This window comes from Oncorhynchus kisutch, linkage group LG19 (assembly GCF_002021735.2).
Source record: "Oncorhynchus kisutch isolate 150728-3 linkage group LG19, Okis_V2, whole genome shotgun sequence".
Lineage (NCBI taxonomy): Eukaryota > Metazoa > Chordata > Actinopteri > Salmoniformes > Salmonidae > Oncorhynchus > Oncorhynchus kisutch.
Genome location: NC_034192.2, coordinates 24,318,005 through 24,342,054, shown reverse-complemented (window position 1 = coordinate 24,342,054; position 24,050 = coordinate 24,318,005). Strand labels below are relative to the sequence as shown.

General features: G+C 41.8%; 1 protein-coding gene across 4 annotated transcripts in view; it reads left to right on the top strand.

Annotated features, from left to right (window-relative positions):
- LOC109864475 (fibroblast growth factor 12) overlaps positions 1–24,050 on the top strand; it is a 133,877-nt gene that overhangs the window by 42,749 nt on the left and 67,078 nt on the right. The window contains exon 1 of one of the 4 annotated variants that reach the window (XM_020452298.2): positions 7,830–8,227. The exons of 2 other annotated variants lie outside the window; for them this stretch is intronic. In XM_020452298.2, coding sequence (XP_020307887.1) covers positions 8,086–8,227 — 142 coding nt within the window. In that variant the 5' untranslated portion in view covers positions 7,830–8,085. Of the gene's footprint in view, positions 1–7,829; positions 8,228–15,067; positions 15,677–24,050 lie in introns of those variants that run through there. One more of the 4 variants, XM_031797760.1, reaches the window with a different exon arrangement.

The following is a 24,050-nucleotide window of genomic DNA, read 5'->3' as shown; positions in this document are numbered from 1 at the left end:
TGAGCTAAACGACTACCGCCCCGTAGCACTCACATCCGTAATCATGAAGTGCTTTGAGAGACTAGTCAAGGACCATATCACCTCCACCCTACCTGACACCCTTGACCCACTCCAATTTGCTTACCGCCCAAATAGGTCCACAGACGATGCAATCTCAACCACACTGCACACTGCCCTAACCCATCTGGACAAGAGGAATACCTATGTGAGAATGCTGTTCATCGACTACAGCTCGGCATTCAACACCATAGTACCCTCCAAGCTCGTCATCAAGCTCGAGACCCTGGGTCTCGACCCCGCCCTGTGCAACTGGGTACTGGACTTCCTGACGGGCCACCCCCAGGTGGTGAGGGTAGGCAACAACATCTCCTCCCCGCTGATCCTCAACACTGGGGCCCCACAAGGGTGCGTTCTGAGCCCTCTCCTGTACTCCCTGTTCACCCACGACTGCGTGGCCACGCACGCCTCCAACTCAATCATCAAGTTTGCGGACGACACAACAGTGGTAGGCTTGATTACCAACAACGACGAGACGGCCTACAGGGAGGAGGTGAGGGCCCTCGGAGTGTGGTGTCAGGAAAATAACCTCACACTCAACGTCAACAAAACTAAGGAGATGATTGTGGACTTCAGGAAATAGCAGAGGGAACACCCCCCCATCCACATCGATGGAACAGTAGTGGAGAGGGTAGCAAGTTTTAAGTTCCTCGGCTTACACATCACAGACAAACTGAATTGGTCCACTCACACAGACAGCATCGTGAGGAAGGCGCAGCAGCGCCTCTTCAACCTCAGGAGGCTGAAGAAATTCGGCTTGTCACCAAAAGCACTCACAAACTTCTACAGATGCACAATCGAGAGCATCCTGGCGGGCTGTATCACCGCCTGGTATGGCAACTGCACCGCCCTCAACCGTAAGGCTCTCCAGAGGGTAGTGAGGTCTGCACAACGCATCACCGGGTGCAAACTACCTGCCCTCCAGGACACCTACACCACCCGATGCTACAGGAAGGCCATAAAGATCATCAAGGACATCAACCACCCGAGCCACTGCCTGTTCACCCCGCTGTCATCCAGAAGGCGAGGTCAGTACAGGTGCATCAAAGCTGGGACCGAGAGACTGAAAAACAGCTTCTATCTCAAGGCCATCAGACTGTTAAACAGCCACCACTAACATTGAGTGGCTACTGCCAACACACTGTCAATGCCACTGACTCTACTCCAGCCACTTTAATCATGGGAATTGATGGGAAATGATGTAAATATATCACTAGCCACTTTAAACAATGCTACCTTATATAATGTTACTTACCCTACATTATTCATCTCATATGCATACGTAGATACTGTACTCTATATCATCGACTGCATCCTTATGTAATACATGTATCACTAGCCACTTTAACTATGCCACTCGGTTTACATACTCATCTCATATGTATATACTGTACTCGATATCATCTACTGTATCTTGCCTATGCTGCTCTGTACCATCACTCATTCATATATCCTTATGTACATATTCTTTATCCCCTTACATTGTGTATAAGACAGTAGTTTTTTTTGGAATTGTTAGTTAGATTACTTGTTCGTTATTACTGCATTGTCGGAACTAGAAGCACAAGCATTTCGCTACACTTGCATTAACATCTGCTAACCATGTGTATGTGACAAATACATTTGATTTGATTTGATCATTAAGTTTAATGACGACACGACAGTGTTAGGCCTGATCACAGAAGATGAGGAGACAGCCTATAGGGTGGAGGTCAGTGACCTGGCAGAGTGGTGCCAGGACAACAACCTCTCTCAACGTCAACAAGAGAAAGGAGCTGATAGTTGACTACAGGAAACTGAAGACCGAGCATTCCCCCTTCCACATCGACGAGCTTGTAGTGGAGCGGGTCAAAGGAGCTTCAAGTTCCTCAATGTTCCAAGTTGCAACGTTAGCACAAGAACTGTTCATATGTAGCTTCATGAAATGGGTTTCCATGGCCGTACACAGGCTTAAGATTACCATGCGCAATTCCAAGCCTCAGCTGGAGTGGTGTAAAGCTTGCCCCCATTGGACTCTGGAGCTATGAATCACGCTTCACCATTTGTATTTATTATGGATCCCTGTTAGCTGCTGCCATTTACTGCTGGCATAAGTTACTTGATGTGGAATAGAGTTCCATTTAGTCATGGCTCTATGTAGTACTGTGCGCCTCCCATAGTCTGTTTTGGACTTGGGGACTGTGAAGAGATTTCTGGTGGCATGTCTTGTGTGGTATGCATGGGTGTCTGAACTGTGTGCCAGTTGTTCAAACAGATAGCTCGGTGCATTCAACATGTCAATCTCTCACAAATATACAAATATGAAGTCAATCTCTCCTCTACTTTTAGCCAGGAGAGATTGACATGCATATGATTAATTATTAATATTACACCCTCTGTGTACATCCAAGGGCCAGCTGTACTGCCCTGTTCTGAGCCAATCACAATTTTTCCCTCTTTGTGGCACCTGACTAGACGACTGAACAGTAGTCCAGGTGTGATAAAACTAGGACCTGTAGGACCTGCCTTGTTGATAGTGCTGTTAAGATTAAAGAGCAGCACTTTATTATATAAAGTATTTATTATATAAACTTCTCCCCATTCTAGCTACTGTGCTATCAATATTTTGACCATGACAGTTCACAGTCCAGGGTTACTCCAAGCAGTTTAGTCTCCTTAACTGGCTCATTTTCCACATTATTCATTACAAGATTTAGTTGAGGTTTAGTGAATGATTTCATCCCAAATACAATGCTTTTAGTTTTTGAAATATTTAGGAATAACTTATTCCTTGCCACCCATTCTGAAACTAACTGCAGCTCTTTGTTAACCCCTCTTGGGTAGGGAGCAGTATTTTGACGTCCGGATGAAAAACGTGCCCAAAGTAAACTGCCTGTTACTCAGGCCCAGAAGCTAGGATATGCATGAAATTTGTAGATGTTGATAGAAAACACTCTAAAGTTTCTAAAACTGTTAATATTATGTCTGTGAGTATAACAGAACTGATATGGCAGGCGAAACGCCAAGGACAAACCGCCCCCCCCCCCTACGATAAGGCCAAGTCCTCACAGATTGCAGTTCCTAGGGCTTCCACTAGATGTCAACAGTCTTTAGAAAGAGTTTCAGGCTGGTTTTTGGAAAAATGAGCCAGAAATGGGAGTTTTTCTAGGTGGCTCCCATTTTGGCTGTAGTGTTTCCAAGCGAGTGGAAGAGAGCGCGTTCTTTGGTATTTTGCTCCGGTAAAGACAATAACGATTCTCCGTCTTAAATTTTATCGTTTATTTACGTATTAGGGTACCTAAGGTTTGATTATAAACGTTGTTTGACTTGTTTGGAAAAGTTTATTAGTAGCGTTTGGGATTAATTTTGTATGCATTTTGATGGAGGGAAACTGGGTGGATTATTGACTGAATCGTGCCAGCTAAACTAAGTTTTTATGGATATAAATAAGGACATTATCGAACAAAAGGACAATTTGTGATATAACTGAGACCTTTTGGAGTGCCAACAGAAGAAGATCATTAAAGGTAATATATTTTTTATATCGCTATTTATGACTTTTGTGTTGCACCTGCCAGGTTGAAATATGTTTTTCATGTGTTTGTATGCGAAGCGCTGTCCTCAGATAATCACATGGTATGCTTTCGCCGTAAAGAAGTTAAGCTTAATTTTGATGTATTACACTTGTGATTTTATGAAAGTTAAATATTTATAATAATGTAGTTCAAATTTCACACTGCAATTTCACCGGATGTTGGCCAGGTGGAACGCTACCGTCCATAAGTAAGTGTTGCTGTCATTTCAGTCGCTGTAGTACCTGACGTGTATAGTTTTGAGTCATCTGCATACATAGACACATTGGCTTTACTCAAAGCCAGCGGCATGTTGTTAGTACCGATTGAAAAAAGTATGGGGCCTAATTTATACATTTTTCCATGATTAGACTATGATCGATAATGTCAAAAGCCGCACTGAAGACTTAACAAAAAAACAAACAATATTTTTATCATCAATTTCTCTCAGCCAATCATCAGTCATTTGTGTATCAAATCAAATCAAATCAAATTTATTTATATAGCCCTTCGTACATCAGCTGATATCTCAAAGTGCTGTACAGAAACCCAGCCTAAAACCCCAAACAGCAAGCAATGCAGGTGTAGAAGCACGGTGGCTAGGAAAAACTCCCTAGAAAGGCCAATACCTAGGAAGAAACCTAGAGAGGAACCAGGCTATGTGGGGTGGCCAGTCCTCTTCTGGCTGTGCCGGGTGGAGATTATAACAGAACATGGCCAAGATGTTCAAATGTTCATAAATGACCAGCATGGTCGAATAATAATAAGGCAGAACAGTTGAAACTGGAGCAGCAGCACAGTCAGGTGGAAGTTGAAACTGGAGCAGCAGCATGGCCAGGTGGACTGGGGACAGCAAGGAGTCATCATGTCAGGTAGTCCTGGGGCATGGTCCTAGGGCTCAGGTCAGTTGAAACTGGAACAGCAGCATGGCCAGGTGGACTGGGGACAGCAAGGAGTCATCATGTCAGGTAGTCCTGGGGCATGGTCCTAGGGCTCAGGTCCTCCGAGAGAGAGAAAGAAAGAGAGAAGGAGAGAATTAGAGAACGCACACTTAGATTCACACAGGACACCGAATAGGACAGGAGAAGTACTCCAGATATAACAAACTGACCCCAGCCCCCCGACACAAACTACTGCAGCATAAATACTGGAGGCTGAGACAGGAGGGGTCAGGAGACACTGTGGCCCCATCCGAGGACACCCCCGGACAGGGCCAAACAGGAAGGATATAACCCCACCCACTTTGCCAAAGCACAGCCCCCACACCACTATGTGGTGCTGTGCTGTGCTGGTTGAATGTCCTTACCTACTTACCTAAAATCGTGCTGAAAGTCTGTTGTCATTTTGTTTACTGTAAAAACACTATTTAATCCCCAAAGTTTACTAAAGATTGGTAAAAGACTGATTGGTCGGCTATTTAGCCAGTAAAGGGGGCTTTACTATTCTTAGGTAGGGGAATAACTTTTGCTTCCCTCCATGCCTGAGGGCACACGCTTTCTAATAGGATTAAATTGAAGGTATGGTAAATATGAGTATCAATATCGTCCGCTATTATCCTCAGTAATTGTCAGAGCTTGTCGTTGTTGATAGACAACAATAATTTTTCACCTTCTCCACACTCACTTTATGGAATGAAAAATACAAAATCTTGTCTTTTCATAATTTGGTCAGATATATTTGAATGTGTAGTGTCAGCGTTTGTTGATGTCATGCCTAAGTATGCTAATCTTGCCAATGAAAAAATAATTGAAGTAGTTGGCAATATCAGTGGTTTTTGTGATGATTGAGCCATCTGGCCCTGAGTCAATACATGTTAGAATCACCTTTGGCAGCGATTACAGCTGTGAGTCTTTCTGGGTAGGTCTCTACAAGCTTTGCACACCTAGATTGTACAATATTTGCACATTATTATTTTTTTAATTCTTCAAGCTCTGTCAAGATGGTTGTTGATCATTGCTTGACATCCATTTTCAAGTCTTGCCATAGATTTTCAATGCTGATTGAAGTCAAAACTTCAATGTCGTCTTGGTAAGCAACTCCAGTGTATATTTGGTCTTGTGTTTTAGGTTATTGTCCTGCTGAAAGGGGAATTTGCCTCCCAGTGTCTGTTGGAAAGCAGACTGGACCAGGTTTTTGCCTGTGCTTTGCTCTGTTCTGTTTCCTTTTATCCTACAAAACTCCCTAGTCCTTGCCGATGACAATTTAACCTTTTATTTAACTAGGCAAGTCAGTTAAGAACAAATTCTTATTTACAATGACGGCCTACCAAACCAGGACGACGCTGGGCCAGTTGTGCGCCGCCCTATGGGACTCCCAATCACAGCTGGATGTGATACAGCCAGGATTCAAACCAGGGACTGTAGTGACGCCTCTTGCACTGAGATGCAGTGCCTTAGACAGCTGAGCCACTCGGGAGCCCATAACATGATGCAGCCACCGCCAAGAGTGGTAATCAGTAATGTGTTGGATTTGCCCAAATATAACACTTTGTATTCAGGACATTATTTATTTTACCTTTATTTAACTAGGCAAGTCAGATAAGAACAAATTCATATTTTCAATGATGGCCTAGGAACAGTGGGTTAACTGCGTTGTTCAGGGGTAGAACACATTTTTTACCTTGTCAGCTCTGGGATTTGATCTCGCAACCTTTCGGTTACAAGTCTAATGCTCTAACCACTAGGCTACCTGCCACCCCTTAAATATGAGAGATAAGGAACCAAAAACGGTCTTGGGATATCAAACAACAGCTTGGGAAGTGTGAAAACAGTGGAGGATATCATTTTTTAAATGTTGGGGTTGCTCTTTGCTGATAGACAAACTTCCAATTTTGGCTTAAAGAACATTAAACGGGGTTTACACAACCCATATTTCTTGACAAACCCTACTTGTTTTACCAAGAATATATACAGTAGGGTTAAGGACTGGTACAAGTAAATAAATTGAGTTACCAGCACAGCACACCCATTGACTATACATTAGAATTAGCTTATTATCATTATCGAAATTAAGGTTCTCATTATCTGAAATAGACCTAAAAATTATGGGATCATGAGAAATGTGTGTTTCGGTAATGAGAGGGCCCTTAGCTCAACCTGTAAACAATAGGATACAGATTATTATGAGTCATCAAACAATTGACAACATCACTGAAGCCCATTCATTTCTCCATGTTCGTAAGGTAATGTTTTTTTCTCTCCCAATTTGAGATTTTTAGCTGTTTCAGTAACAAGAAGGCTAAGTGGGTTATAGGGGGTGTCTGAGAATAAGAACCTGGTGAAGGCATATAAGCAAAAACATTTACTTAGCATGTGCTCATCTAAGGACTCCTCCTCTAAATGATGCATCATTGGTGAATAAAACTTAATTTAAAAACTGATTGGAGTTTTTACAGGAACTTGAAAAGGTGTTACGTTAATGAGACACATGTCCGCAGACACTGTGTTTGTACGTAATAAATGTTATAGTTTAATGTAAACTTCAATAAGTATACCAATTGTATGATTTATGGACAGACTACAGCAACATATTTTGTGATGTATTCAAATAAATTTGTTTTTTTCTAAAGTAACATTTCCTAAAATTCCCTGAATTTAATCCGGATGCATTTATGTAATGAGAATATTCAGGCGAAAATGTAAAATTGATATAAAATAAAACACTTTGGCAAAAACTAGCCATCTTAGTCTTTAGAATTTTCTAATTTATGCAGAATCATGATGGGTTTGTAACTGAATTTCCCCCCACCCACCCACACAAACGTACTTGAAGATCACTCATAGAAAAAAAACAGTGTTCAAACATACACTGACTTCCATATTTACCCACCTATACCCTGGTTACCTAACGAAGACATACTCTCTTTAATATGTCCCCAGTGTCTCTGATGTCTTGCCTCTGTCATTGCTCACTGGGAATTTCCTCTACCAGCACTTTCTCCACGTAAACACAGATATAAATAGTTCCCACCATGCAGTGATGCCCATTTACACTATCAGAATAGACCCTATCCATTTCTATTGCATGGCGTGCCGGGGTCAAGGGATCACATATCCACATAGTTAAACCATTTGAATAACTCCTAATTGTGCTTGACGCATGGCGTTGCACACACTGGACAGGGAGGTGTGCAGCTGTCCCGCTTGACAAAGGTTAAAATGTTGATTCCAGTGTCTCATTGCAGTGTTAGATAACCTTCTCGTAAAGCCAAGGCGCGTATGGACGCAAGCGCGTGTGCTACAGGAGCCTGGAGAGAGTGGTGGTGATGAGGTGGGGGTTTAGAGAGTTAGAGTTTTAGTGTTGCTGCAGCCAGGGCTAAATATGGCCAGACAGACCCACACCGAGTAGACTAGGACTGGTCAGCTAACCTATCCCTTTACAAGTGACATGGACAACTGACTTATACAGGTGCAGAGGGGTTGTGTAAGCAGCGGCAAAGGGGGGCGATAGCAGATTAAGGGATACGAACTGTGTCTTTATGGATGTCTCAGAGAGAGTTGAGGAGCCAGAAATGACTCGTTCGCTTGGTAGCCTGTTACGACGGTTGCTGTCCAAAGACGGTAAGGGAGAGGAGGAAGACAAGGAGGAAGGAACAGCAAAACCGGACAGCGATGAGCAGGGTGAGTTCTCTCTACTCCAAGCCAGGGGTTTCAAACTCCTTCCATGGAGGGCCGAGTGTCGGCAGGTTTTTTTTTCTTTTCAATTAAGACCTAGACAACCAGGTGAGGGAAGTTCCTTACTAATTAATTATCTTAATTCATTAATCAAGTACAAGGGTGGAGCGAAAACCCTCAGACACTCGGCCCTTCGTGCATAGGCTCAGAAGGAGTAGTTGGCGATAGTGTTCAGTAAGCTAGCTGTAGTAACAAAGTTAATTCAGTGCACGCTCATGTGAGGAGTAACTTTGCCTGAGACCTGAAAACTTGCATTAGCTCCTACCTAGATGACTAGTATTTATATCAACAGGCTAAGGCAGTCTTGTGGAATTGGTTCAATGGAATTGGTTCAGTGCACACTGACATGAGGAGTAACATTAAAGTGTGCAGTGCGATGGCGATATCCAAGATAGCAATCCAAGATGGCAAAAAATTACAAAAAACTAGTGACAGACAAATGACTGTCACTAGTAGAGTTTAACCTACAAATAACCTATTAATTTATGGTCGAGCAAATCTACAATTTCCTTGTTGTGTAGTGCAAACTGTTTAGTTTTGCTGGTGTAAAGATTGTGGGTCTCCCTCAACTCGGGTATATATATTTTTTGCTATTTGCACTCCTTTACTTGAAGTTTACCCAAGTAACCCTCTCTGGCTGGCCTGGGTTCTATCCTTAGCTTTCCCTCTTAGGAGTGTCTCGTCCAAGCTGCTCCTCTTCGCTCTCAGCCTGGCTGGCAGCTAAACAATCCGCAACCCGTTCTCTCAATCGACCTCCCACACCCAATCGACTCACACATGCACACACTCTCATACAGACTCCTACATACACACAGTACCTCTCTCCCCTTACTTTTCCTTGGCCTCTATTTCTTACATCTCTCAGAGAAAATGACAATTTTCATGATATTGCTTTGTGCACTGACTTTACTGAAAAACAAACATTGCCACTGGGTGAGTACATCTGACAATGTGCTCTCCCGTCCATTAGACATTTTGTCTGTGGGAACTCACTCTTTTTCACTCGGTCCACTTGTCCAAGTGCCGATGCATTTGTGGCATGATGTGAACAGTATAAACTTGTGTCACTACCAAAGTCTAATAGTTTTTAAATGACTGTTGGTTAAAGCCGGTGTCTGATTTTATTTTATTTTATCAATGTACCAATCGGGCTTCAGGAAGAAGCATAGCACAATTACAGCTGCCATGAAGGTTTTAAACGATATCACTGAAGCCGTTGACAAAAAACAGCACTGTGTCTCACTTTTTATTGATCTTATCATCAATACTGACAACTAAACTAATGGTGTTTTCTAAAGCAAGAAATAGACCTCTGAACCTTTCACCTATTACTACCTTTCAGGGAAATGAGATTGAGACTAACCTCATATAAATATCTTGGAATTTGAATTGATGACAGCCTCTCTTTTAAATTGGATATTCAACAACTTACAAAAAAAATTGAAGCTGAAGTTGGGATTTTATTTTAGAAATAAGGCCTGTTTTTATTTTGTATTGTCTGGAAACTCACTTGTAGAATTTGCTTGCAGTAGGTCTCTTAAAAAAGAGAAGCTGTTCAAGGTTATTAAACAGAGAAGCCTAGTTATTATTATTTTGTTGATATCAGGTAATGTGCAACCTAACCCTGGCCCTGATATGCAATGTCTCCAAACTCCCTCTGATTTTAAATCTAGATCTGGTTTTGGTAATTTCTCATTTAAATGTATGCAGCTTGTTGTCGAATTGATGGGTTTAGGATTTGGCCTAAATCAACTGATGCTGATGTAATTGTGTTTTCTGAAACCTGGCTCAGCAAGTCTTGTGTTTCAAGTGTTCTTGATAAGGATATTTGTATAAATGGTTACAATGTGCATCGCACTGATCAGAAAGATGGGGTGTGGCTATATATGTAAAAGACTAAATTCCTTGTAAGTGTGGCAAAGTCTGACTAATTGTAAACAGTTGGAATTTCTTGCTTTGAATCTTGAGGTTTCAAAGGGTCTTTCTATAACTGTGATTGGCTGTTATAGACTCCCCTCTGCTCTCAGTGATGCATTTTCTTCTCTGCACCTTATGTCTAAACTTCTTTACAAGTGAAATGATCTTGATTTGTGTTGATGATTTTAAAATGTTTTGTAATTCTATGAATCTAGCCTGGGCTAAAGCAAGGAAATAATTTTCTGATGCTGATTGGCTTCTTTTTAGGCAGCTACAAAAGTGTTATTTTCTTCTAGGGGAGGCCAAGTCTGAATATTTTATGTCTGTTGCCACTGATAACCTGAATGACCCTAGAAAGTTTTGGAAGGCAATTAAGTCTGTATGGTAAGAGTAAGGTTAATGAATTACCGTCATGTGTATTGAAGGACTCTGTTGCTGTATATGACAACTGAAATGCTGAATTGTTTCAATAAGCGCTTTGTATTATCTGGTAGGCTGTTTGATTCAGTACCCTCTGTCTCTGTACAACCCTGTGTGGATGAACTAGTGAGAGCAGGTCAAAGGTTTAGCTTTTTGACATTCTCAGTGCAGGAGGTACATAAAAGCACTGAAATCCATAGATCAGAGAACCTGCAGGTCCTGATCTTCTTGATCCCTGCTTTTTAAACTTGGCAGCTGATTTCATAGCTGAACCACTTACATCTCTGTTCATTGAGATTAATTTTAAACTGCAAAACCCTTACGCACCACTGCACTTTATATAGAAGGGCGGCTGGCCTTTTAGTCAATCGTAGGCTCAGTCACTGGTATACTTTTATTTACAAAGCCATTTTGGGTTTACTACCATTTTTTTGGGGCATTTTTATTGTTCAGACATTTCTATTGTTCAGACATGTGGTGGGTACTCTCTTCGTTTGCAGGACTTTAACTGTTCCAAATGTCCAAATGAATTTGGTAAAAAGGGCTTTTATGTACCATTGGCTTGGAACGCCTTACAAAATAATTTTAAACTGGAAGAACTTGTCCCGATTGGTGTTTTTAAATTGTTGATGAAGGATTTTGGGGCTGATTCCCTGACCTGTCAATGTTTTTAATTTGCTGTTTTACGATATTTACTCTTGTGACTTCTATGTTTTTTTTTACTAGATAACCTGTAGTTTTTCATGTTGTCTGTCTGTAATTGTGTAATGACTTGGTGCTGTTTATCTTGGCCAGGACACTCTTGAAAAAGAGATTTCAAATCTCAATGAGCCCTTCCTGGTTAAATAAAGGTTAAATAAAAATTAAAGTAACTTTGTCTGAGTCCTGAAAACTTGCGTTAGTTCCAACCTAGAGCAAATGCCTGGGCTTTAGCTCAACAGGCTGACACAGACCCGAGTTCGAACCCAGTCAAGTAATAATGCCTATGCACATGGTAACAGCTGAAACATTAAGAGACCATAATATAGTTGTCATTCACCTGTACAAATTGAGGTTTTCATGGGAAAAAGTCGTTTAACATTTTAGGGTTTTGAATAGAAGGCCTGGATAGTGTAAAGATAAAATAAAAAAATCTATAAAATTGCCTGGTTAGTTTTTGTGATAGATGATGGTGAATCATGATAATGATGATGAGGATGATTATGTGGAAGAGAAGAGGGATGATGTGAATGACTATAATGGTAATTGTGATGATGGTAGTGACGATGAAGAGTACAGTAGTAGCTTGGTCTTGGTGGGATGGCTCGCTCTTTATTATACATTGCTCCTGGCTTAGATTGGAGGGGTCGGAGTGTGGTTGGCAAAGAATTTGTGTTTGTCTAAGTGGGGGGATGAAACGGTTTCTGTTTTCATTTCCAAATATCAGGGAAAGTAAGTTAGTAGGTTGATAAGAGTATGATAAGGGTAAGCAGTAATATGATGATGATGCTCTCTAAAGTATCTGTGACACTGACCCAGTTCCAACTTGTCCACACCTGCCATCTGCCAACCAAACTTCTTCCTCCCCCTTCTCTCAATGCCGGCAATAGAAAGTACACAAATACTCAGCACTGTATAAAAATACATTAATTATAAGGAGCTCCGATCACCTCTCAAATCTCACAACTCTCTGCCCACAATGTCTCAACTCAGAAATATCTGTTTGTTAACACCACCAATAGGACAAACATACGTGCCCCTGCACATATACACACACAACATTGTATTATTTTTTATGAGAATATTCTGTGAGTGGCAATAGTCTGCACATCTGTTCACTGGTAGGCCTATGTGTTGGATCCATAACGGGGGGGCAGAAACGATGAGAAACGATGAGCCATATATGAAATCCATATTAATGAGGCATACAAGATTATTAGGCACATGTGAGAGGCAGAGATAAAGGACCGGAGGGTGCTACAGTGGTGTGAAAAGCGTGGGGTGCGTTGACAATTTGTCATTCACTTCTGTCTTGTCTGCCTAATGTGTATGTGTGAGACTGTGTTTGCTGCTCTTTGTGTGTTAGTGGGTGTGTGTCTGTGAGAGAGCTGATGTTCGTTGCCTATTCTCCCTGTGTGTGTGTGTGCATCAACGGACCTTGACCATGAAGACTGTGATGTATCTATAGCAGTCAGTAGCATTAGCATAGTTCCTTTTTCTATCTCATTTCAACACTCAAGTCAGAGATTTCATCACCCTGTAAATCTAGTGTGTGCCTGGGCATAGATAAAGAGACAAAACTATGGAAATATTGACGGCTATTTTCTAGTGCTATGATGAAACAAAATACATGTTCAGGTTGTCATCATGCAGTCATGAAAAAAGTGAGGAGGGTATTCTGTGTGGCACAGAGATAGGTTGCACAATGTTTACAATAGGACCACAATGAAACTGTAAGCAAAATGTAATTAACACTTTTTTCTGTATCATATTTAGTAAATAAGTATTGATTTCATACTTTTCAATATTATGAAATCATAAAATGACTCTGCAGTAGGAATGAAGGTAATGTAGTACCCTATGAAGAGAGCTGTGTGTTGTTTGGTGTTTAGTTGCGTTGACTGTACGTGTACGCAAGTACATAAGAGCGTCGACCTCCCATCCTTTGATGTAGATGGATGTGATGGGGAGCCAGGGTTCCCATGTGACAGCTGCATTTGCCTCAGTCCCTCAGCATGATACCGCCCCCTCCTGGCATGGAGCTGTGAGCACATTCACCTGAATAGACGTTAGTTGCCTATAATAGGCCTATAGCTGGCAGGTTTACATTTATTGGAATGAGTCTTATCCTGGAGGCAGAGACGTGCGATTTCTGCTAGATGTGCCAGCAGCAAAGTAAAAATGGTCTATATCGTAAAAATTTATGAAAACAAAAATTAGCATTTTGGTCTTAATTTAAGGTTAGGGTTAGGCATTAGGTTTAGCAGAGTGGTTAAGGTTAGATTTAGAATCAGATTTGATGAAGGAAAAAGGAAACCGCACACTGCTCTTGATAGTATCACCGATATTTAATAAGCTTACGTATCGGCCACACTGCCTTCGTCAGAGCTTTTGTGATTTTTTAAAATCTGCACCCTTATGTAGACCTGGCCCAGATTTGATAAAAGGAGGTCCCTCTATGTTCGATTCTACTATCCATGTATTGGCTTCACTCTTCTAAAATAACCAGATATCATGATCTTATGATCTTCTCCTGATACGATCATCTTGTTTAGCTGTTCCAACGATTCACATGACGATAGCCCTATGGTCCCAGTGCAGGCTACCTGCAGGCTACGTTTCAATGTAAAAATATTCCTAGAAACAATTTATCTAATGTTATCACTTGGCATACTTAATGTTGCTTGTATTATAGAAAAAGCTAAACGTGATTTCATAGTCAAATGCATTACTTGGGCAGTGAAATAAAATATCAGGAGGGTAGTTGTTTTTTCAGAAAAAAACATACTCCCTAGACAGTGGACCCACTCCTCGCAGGGCGCTGCTTTGCCTTTAAAATCTTCAAACCCACCAGCACACATCTGCGGACTGTAACCACACTCTCCCATTTCCCCTTGGCCACACATATAATCAACAGTGCCCCGGAAAACTGTTTCTCATTGCTACTGATTGGATCATGTTCTGCGAATGTGTTATTCTACTCATATACACATTTCTCTCTTTACTCACCTTCTTCTGAACCATGATGGTGTAGCCTATGTCTCTGCCTCATACTTCTGAACAGCTAAAATAAAAACCCTGCGGCCATTACCAAGGCCATTATGAAGGATACAACCTTCTGTCTGTTGTAACATATATTGCAGTTGCACAAGCAGGACATAGTCCCTACAAATCACATTGGAGCAAAAATAATCTGTTTTGTGTGACGATGTATGCTAATCTTTATAGTTGATGCCATATCATAGTTACTAGCCAGAGTTGCTGAACAAGAACACGATTCCTTTGACTGCCTCTGCCTCCTGCTTAGCCAATGTTTGCAATGATTAAAACATAACATTAAATCGCTAATTAGACTGTGTGTCTGTCTTGCTTGTGTTTGGTGTAACTCCCCACTTTAGTTTTGCCCTTGAGTTTGCGAGTTTGTACAAACATGTTGATAATTTATTTTGTACACATGTAAATAGCTGCATGTAGCCTAACTACCTTCCTGAAAGAATGACATGAAATAGAGCGTATTCTTAATAGCCGACTGAGGCATGGAATGCAGTAGTTCAAACATGTCGACCATGACCTCCTCTGTACAACATGAAGTTTGTAGGCTACACCAGACAAAGGCGCTCTTTGGGGAAGCGGCAGTGGAGCATTGAGGAGCAGCAACGCAGGCAACGGAGTGGGCAGCGGCTACCTAAAAATAAAAAAAATACACATGCGCAGAACTATCGTATATTTAGTCACGGCAAATCAGGTTTCCAGAAAATCCGGAACAGCAGCCACTTCGATAATCAATAGCGTCTCACTCTGACATGTCCTGGAATCTCTCGCGCCCCAGGCTTTTCGCACCACTATAGCCAACCAGGATGAACAAGGCGCATTACCTCATCCACGGTGATCCTGTCACTCTACCCTGCGGTTTAACTTTGGCGTGCGCGCTTGCACCAGAAGAGACATCGTTTGGTCTGCGAGTAAAACCGAAAGGAGGCATGGGCTATGGGAAATTATTCTGACGTCCTTGCAGCATAACTTGCAATTCGTGGAGCCATGGGTGTTTTTGTTGGATTTCTTATCAATGAAAAATATCTCAAGATGTGTCGGTCTAATCCAGCCAGTCCCTTTGTTGAGGCTTTTCTGCCGTTTTCGATCTGCTGAGGGAAGCCAGAGATCTGGATAGCACGGTGGTCGACCTGAGGTGGCTATGCTTCAATAACCTCCATCGCAATAGAGCGTGTCAGATTGCGTGAATTGACGAAGGAACACAATAACCCAAATCAATGAAGATTCTGAGGCTTTTCCTGAAGAAAGGTGCGCATATGCTGCAGTGTCTCTGTGGAAAGCGATCGAAGTCGACTACAACCACGAGCGGTGAGACATCTTGCATACTTCTTTCTTTCAGTCTGTTCTCAGTAGTGTCGTGGGGGGATTTGCTTCTGCAGCACTGTGCTTTTAACAGTCTAATTTTCTCAATGGGAGGAACAGCGAGAGAGGTAAATTTGAAAACAAACAATTAGGCATTATGGTTGACTCATTACCATTGAGACAAAATGCCTCCTTTATCAGCAGTTTTACACAATCAGTGCGACCAGCTCGACATCTAAAAGGCCTTATATTCAAATCAGTGGAGTGGGCTACTGAGAGGCAGTAATTTCATACAGAGTGAGCATCTATGTACATGAGCCATGCCACTTATATGATCATATTTCATAATCTTCTATTTGTGTAAGTCGATGTGATTTTATCAGAAAACATGTTTGTGCGTTGGAGTATGTCAGTATGTAAGCCTAGACTTTCAAGTGCAAAGTTTCACAAGTCAATAGTGTATTGTGTGTAGGATAGATTGCTTCAAACAGTGGAAGAAAGTAACTGCATTCAGGAATTGTATTCTGGGGCGCTGGTATTCCACCCAGCGAAAATGTCCAAAGTCGCCAAATAGGTGCAGACTTCTATGTAGTAATGGATTGACTGACACAGGAGCTGGCTGTGTAGTATGCTACTGTACCTTTTGGCCATGTGTCCCCATATATATATATATATATGAGAGAGATGCATGCAGCTGACATTCAAATAACTACATCAAACTGTTTTTCTACTTCTAATACTAAGACCTCAATAAAACAAAATTTACATATAATCTTTGGGTATTTTGACAGGGAGGAAATCAAAGGTGATACAGGCAAGTGGGAGAAAAAGATTGAGAGGTTGGAGTGGGAATTGAACCCTGGCCTCTGGTGAGTAGAGGAGCAGTGGTGATTTTAGCATGTGAATCTTGATGGGGTAAAACAAAAAAATGTGGGATGCATGCCAGCAAAGCCACTACACAAAACCTAAACAATACATGAATTGCACTCAAACAGGAGAGTCCCAACACCTTACCACTGCTACACCTGGCTTTCAGTTGAGCGTTGTGAAACATTTCATTCAGCCTCATTTACTGCCTTTAAAAAAAACATAGCTGATATGGCTGACTTGCTTAAACAAATGTGGGTTCTACTGACACTTGAGATGTACAAACTATGGCATAAGGGGACGATAAGAGGCAAGCCGTAATTTCGATGAAGACATTAACCTCTCTGGGATTGTTCGGGACGCTAGCGTTCCACCTCGCCAACAGCCAGTGAAATTGCAGGGCGCCAAAACCAGAAATCTCACAATTAAAATTCCTCAACCATACAAGTATTTTACACCATTTTAAAGATACACTTCTCGTTAATCCAACCACAGTGTCCGATTTCAAAAAGGCTTTTTGGCGAAAGCAGAACATATTGTTAGGTCAGCAACTAGTCACAGAAAGCATTCAGCCATTTTCCAACCAACGAGAGGTGTCACAAAAAGCAGAAATATAGATACAATTAATCACTAACCTTTGATCTTCATCAGATGACACTCCCAGGACTCAATGTTACACAATACATGTATGGTTTGTTCGATCAAGTTCATATTTATATCCAAAAACCTCAGTTTACATTGGTGCCATGTTCAGAAATGCCTCCAAAACATCCGGAGAAATTGCAGAGCCACATCAAATAACATAAATACTCATCATCAACTTTGATGAAAGATACATGTTTTACATAGAATTAAAAGATAATCTTGTTCTTAATGCAACCGCTGTGTCAGATTTCAAAAAAGCTTTACGGCAAAAGCACAATATTCAATAATCTGAGAACAGCATTCAGCCACAAAAGCAAGCCATACAGTTACCCGTCAAATTGTGGAGTCAACAAAAGTCATAAATAGCATTATAAATCTTCACTTACCTTTGCTGATCTTCTCCGGAATGCCCTCCCAGGACTCCCATTTCCACAAGAAATGTTTGTTTTGTTCGATTACATCCATATTTATGTCCAAATACCTCCGTTTTAGTTCACTATTTTAGTTCACTATTCCAAAGGCACAATGCGCGAGTGCAAAATCCAGACAAAGTCAAAATAGTACCATTAGTTTGTAGAAACATGTCAAACGATGTTTACAATCAATCCTTAGGGTCTTTTTATAATAAATCTTCAATAATATTCCAGCCGGACAATAGCGTATTCATTACAGAGGAAAAATAAGTTGCTAGCTAGCAACTTACCTTGGTTTCTACTGCATTCACGTAACAGGCAGGCTCCTTGTGGAGGCAGGTGGTTAGAGCGTTGGACTAGTTAACCGTAAGGTTGCAAGATTGAATCCCAGAACTGACAAGGTAAAAATCTGTTGTTCTGCCCCTGAACAAGGCAGTTAACCCACCGTTCCTAGGCCTCATTGAAAATAAGAATGTGTTCTTAACTGACTTTGCTAGTTAAATAATTAAATAAAGGTTTTAAAAAAAGAAATCGGCAAAATCGGCGTCCAAAAATACTGATTTCTGATTGTTATGAAAACTTGAAATCGGCCCTAATTAATCAACCTATAGTTTGGACCATGATATTTTGTTGGTGATGTGGATACCAAGGAACTTGAAGCTCACAACCTGCTCCACTACAGCCCCGTCGATGAGAATGGGGACGTGCTCGGTCCTCCTTTTCCTGTAGCCCACGATCATCTCCTTTGTCTTGATCACATTGAGGGATAGGTTGTTGTCCTGGCACCACAAGGCCAGGTCTCTGACCTCCCTATAGGCTGTCTCATCGTTGTCGGTGATTAGTAATCCCACTGTTGTGTCATCGCAAAACTTAATGATGGTGTTGGAGTTGTGCCTGGCTGCGCAGTCATGAGTGAACAATGAGTACAGGAGGGGACTGAGCACGCATGCCTGAGGGGCTCCCGTGTTGAGGATCAGTGTGGTGGATGTGTTGTTCCCTACCCTTACCACCTGGGGGTGGCCTGTCAGGAAGTCCAGGATCCAGTTGCAGAGGGAGGTGTTTAGTCCCAGGGTCCTTAGCTTAGTGATGAGCTTTGAGGACACTATGGTATTGAACACTGAGCTGTAGTCAACGAATAGGTTCTCACATAGGTGTTCCTTTTGTCCAGGTGGGAAAGGGCAGTGTTGAGTGCAATAGAAATTGTATCATCTGTGAATCTGTTGGGGTGGTATGCAAATTGGAGTGGGTCTAGGGTTTCTGGGATAATGGTGTTGATGTGAGCCATGACCAGCCTTTCAAAGCACTTCATGGCTACGGACGTGAGTGCTATGGGTCGGTAGTCATTTAGGCAGGTTACTGTAGTGTTCTTGGGCACAGGGACTATGGTGGTCTGCTTGAAACATGTTGGTATTGCAGACTCAGACTGGTTGAAAATGTCAGTGAAGACACTTGCCAGTTGGTCAGCGCATGCTCAGAGTACACGTCCTGGTAATCCGTCTGGCCCTGCGACCTTAAGAATGTTGACTTGTTTAAAGGTCTTACTCCCATCGGCTACGGAGAGCATGATCACACAGTCGTCATGCATGTTTCTGTGTTACTTGCCTCGAAGCGAGCGTAGAAGTGATTTAGCTCGTCTGGTAGGTTCGTGTCACCGGGCATCTCTCGGCTGTGCTTCCCTTTGTAGTCTGTAATAGTTTGCAAGCTCTGCCACATTCGACGGGCATTGGAGCCAGTGTAGTACGATTCAATATTAGTCCTGTATTGAAGCTTTGCCTGTTTGATGGTTCGTCAGAATATAGCGGGATTTCTTATAAGCTTCCGGGTTAGATTCCCGCTCCTTGAAAGCGGCAGCTCTACCCTTTAGCTCAGTGTGGATGTTGCCTGTAGTCCATGGCTTCTGGTTGGGGTATGTACATACGGTCACTGTGGGGGCTTAGGTAAACGGATTTGTGTTTGCCTGCATTAAAGTCCCCGCCTCTGGCGTTTTCCTGTTTGCTTATGGCCGTATACAGGTCATTGAGAGCGGTCTTTATGCCAGCATCAATCTGCGGTGGTACAGTTGAAGTCTACTTTTACATACACTTCAGTTGGAGTCATTAAAACTCATTTTTCAACCACTCCACAAATGTCTTGTTAAAGTATAGTTTTGGCAAGTCTGTTAGGGAATCTATTGTGTGCATGACAAGTAATTTTTTCAACAATTGTTGCCTGACTGATTATGTCCCTTTATAATTCACTGTATCACAATTCCAGTGGGTCAGACGTTTACATACACTAAGTTGACTGTGCCTTTAAACAGCTTGGAAAATTCCAGAAAATTGTCATAGCTTTAGAAGTTTGATTTGAGTCAATTGGAGGTGTACCTGTGGATGTATTTCAAGGCATACCTTGAAACTCAGCTCCTCTTTGCTTTACATCATGGGAAAATCTAAAGAAATCAGCCAAGACCTCAGATTTTTTTTTTGTAGACCTCCACAAGTCTGGTTCATCCTTGAGAGCAATTTCCAAACACCTGAACGTACCACACTCATCTGTACAAACAATAATACGCAAGTATAAACACCATGGGACCGCGCAGCCGTCATACCGCTCAGGAAGGAGACTGGAGTTCTGTCTCCTAGAGATGAATGTACTTTGGTGCGAAAAGTGCAAATCAATCCCAGAACAACAGCAAAGGACCTTGTGCTGGAAGAAACAGGTACAAAAGTATCTATATCCACAGTAAAACAAGTCCTATATCAACATAACCTGAAAGGCCGCTCAGCAAGGAAGAAGCCACTGCTCCAAAACCTGTGGTTTGCAATTCCACATGGGGACAAAGATTGTACTTTTTGGAGAAATGTCTTCTGGTCTGATGAAGCAAAAATAGAACTGTTTGGCCATAATGATGACCATCATTATGTTTGGAGGATTAAGGGAGAGGCTTGCAAGCCGAAGAACACCATCCCAACCGTGAAGCATGGGGGTGGCAGCATCATGTTGTGGGGGTGCTTTGCTGCAGGATGGACTGGTGCACTTCACAAAATAGATGGCATCATGAGGAGGAAAATTATATGGATATTTTGAAGCAACATCTTAAGACATCAGTTAAATGCTTGGTTGAAAATGGGTCTTCCAAATGGACAATGACCCCAAGCATACTTCCAAAGTTGTGGCAAAATGGCTTATGGACAACCTTGTCACGGTATTGGATTGGCCATCACAAGGCCCTGACCTCAATCCTATAGAATATGTTTGGTCAGAACTGAAAAAGCGTGAGCGAGCAAGGAGGCCTACAATCCTGAGTCAGTTACAACAGCTCTCTCAGGAGGAATGGGACAAAATTCACCCAACTTATTGTGGGAAGCTTGTGGAAGGCTAGCCAAAACGTTGGACCCAAGTTAAACAATTTAAAGGCAATGCTACCAAATACTAATTGAGTGTATGTAAACTTCTGACCCACTGGAAATGTGATGAAAGAAATCCAAGCTGAAATAAATCATTCTCTCTCTACTATTATTCTGATATTTCACATTCTTCAAATAGTGGTGATCCTAACTGACCTAAAACAACGGAATTTTTACTAGGATTATATGTCAGGAATTGTGAAACTGAGTTTAAATGTATTTGGCTAAAGGTGTACAGTGCCTTGCGAAAGTATTCGGCCCCCTTGAACTTTGCGACCTTTTGCCACATTTCAGGCTTCAAACATAAAGATATAAAACTGTATTTTTTTGTGAAGAATCAACAACAAGTGGGACACAATCATGAAGTGGAATGACATTTATTGGATATTTCAAACTTATTTAACATAACATAACAAAATTGGGAGTGCAAAATTATTCAGCCCCCTTAAGTTAATACTTTGTAACCCCACGTTTTGCTGCTATTACAGCTGTAAGTCGCTTGGGGTATGTCTCTATCAGTTTTGCACATCGAGAGACTGAAATTTTGTCCCATTCCTCCTTGCAAAACAGCTCGAGCTCAGTGAGGTTGGATGGAGAGCATTTGTGAACAGCAGTTTTCAGTTCTTTCCACAGATTCTCGATTGGATTCAGGTCTGGACTTTGACTTGGCCATTCTAACACCTGGATATGTTTATTTTTGAACCATTCCATTGTAGATTTTGCTTTATGTTTTGGATCATTGTCTTGTTGGAAGACAAAATCTCCGTCCCAGGGAGCTTGGGTCAGTGGCTGGTTCGGGTCTGCCTTTGTGACCGTGTGGGAGATCTGTTGACGTGCCCTTGAGCAGGGTGTTGCCCCTGGTTGCTTCTCTGTGTCGCTCTGGATGTGAGTCTGTTAGATGACTTCACTGCAAGTATGTTTTACATTTTCAATATATAAAAAATACACACACCTTTACACATCATTTGCTGCTGCTATTATTATCTATCCTCAAGTCTTGTCACTTTACCCTGCCTATGTATGTACACTATATACACAAAGGTATGTGGACACTCTTTCAAATTAGTGGATTCTGCCCATTTCAACCACACCCATTGCGACAGTTGTATAAAATTGAGCACAGACATTCAATCTCCATAGACAAACATTGGCAGTAAAATGGTTTAACTGAAGAGCTCAGGGAATTTTTAAACGTGGTACTGTCATAGCCACTTTCCAACAAGTCCGTTCGTCAAATTTTTTCCCTGATAGAGCTGTCCCGGTAAACTGTGAAGTGGAAACGTCTAAGAGCAACAATGGCTCAGCTGTGAAGTGGGAGGCCACACAAGCTCACAGAATGGGAACGTCGAATGCTGAAGCGAGTAAAAATCGTCTGTCCACGGTTGCAACACTTACTATTGAATTGCAAACTGCCTCTCAAAGCAACGGCAGAACAATAACTAAACATTGGGAGCTTCATGAAATGGGGTTCCATGGCCGAGCAGACACACACAAGCCTAAGATCACCATGCGCAATGTCAAGAGTCGGCTGGAGTAGTGTAAAGATTGCCGCCATTGGACTCTAGAGCAGTGGAAACGCCTTCTCTGGAGTGATTAATCACGCTTCACCATCTGGCAGTCCAATGGACAAATCTTGGTTTAGCGGATGCTAGGAGAACACTACCTGCCCGAATGCATAGTGCCAACTCTAAAGTTTGGTGGAGGAGGAATAATGGGGCTGTTTTTCATAGTTCCAGTGAAGGGAAATCTTAACGCTGCAGCATACTATGACGTTCTAGATGATTCTGTGCTTCCAACTTTGTGGCAACAGTTTGGGGAAAGCCCTTTTACTGTTTCAGCATGGCAATACCCCTGTGCACAAAGCAAGGTCCATACAGAAATGGTTTGTTGAGATCGGTGTTGAACTTACGGGCCTGCACAGAATCCTGACCTCAACCCTATCGAACACATTTGGGATGAATTGGAATGCCGACTGCGAGCCAGGTCCTAATCGCCAAACATCAGTGCCCAACCTCATGCTCAGTGCCCCACCTCAACCTAATGCTCTTGGGGCTGAATTTAAGCAAGTCCCCACAACAATGTTCCAACATCTAGTGGAAAGCCTTCCCAGAAGAGTGGAGGCTGGTATAGCAGCAAAGGGCGGACCAATTTCATATTAATGCCCATGATTTTGGAATGAGATGTTCAACAAGCAGGTGTCCACATACCTTTGGTCATGTAGTGTATCTAACGCATACTCCCTGTATATAGCTCCATTCTGGTGTATTTTTATTTTATTTCTCTTGTGTTACAATTTAATTTTTAACCTCTGCATTGTTGGCAAGGGCTCGTAAGCAAGTCTACACCAGTTGTATTCTGCATATGTGACAAATACAATTTGATTTGTTTCACTCAATTGGAGAGGACACACCAAAGTAGGCATAATAAGGCCACATTTCTAGGACTCCATCTACGGTGAAGGTTGGGTTTAAATGATAAAATGGCCCTAATTGAGACCTTATTAGTTCTGCTCGGTTTTACACAGTCAAATGTAACAAATAATAATTTTAATAAAGAACTAAAAAGGATACATTTGTGACATCAGTATACCTATATTTTTTTATGAATCAATACTGTTAATATGAGATCTGTATGTAAAACATTTACATTAGACATTTAAGTGATTTAGCAGATGTGCTTATCCAGAGAGACTTAAAATAGCATCTTAAGATAGCTAGGTGAGACAACCACACATCACATCCAGTTCAGACCTGGGTTCAAATAATATTAGACATCTTTTTCACTGTGCTTGATGCAACAGAACTAATCTTAAGGCCATCTGCATCTCTTATGTCTCACCACCATCATACAGAGGGAGAGAGACCCTGTTCTCTTACCATGGCAACTGTCTGTCACAGAGTCCCCTGACAGAGTAATCTTTCTTACCATCATCAGGAACATGACACCTGGCCGACGGAGTGACTGACTGTGCCTCTCACTCCTTCACTGCCTTTATGTTCCATTATGTAATTCTTGCAGTAGTCTGCAGTCTCACTGAAATGTTTTTACTGCTGCAACTGAGGTTTTGAT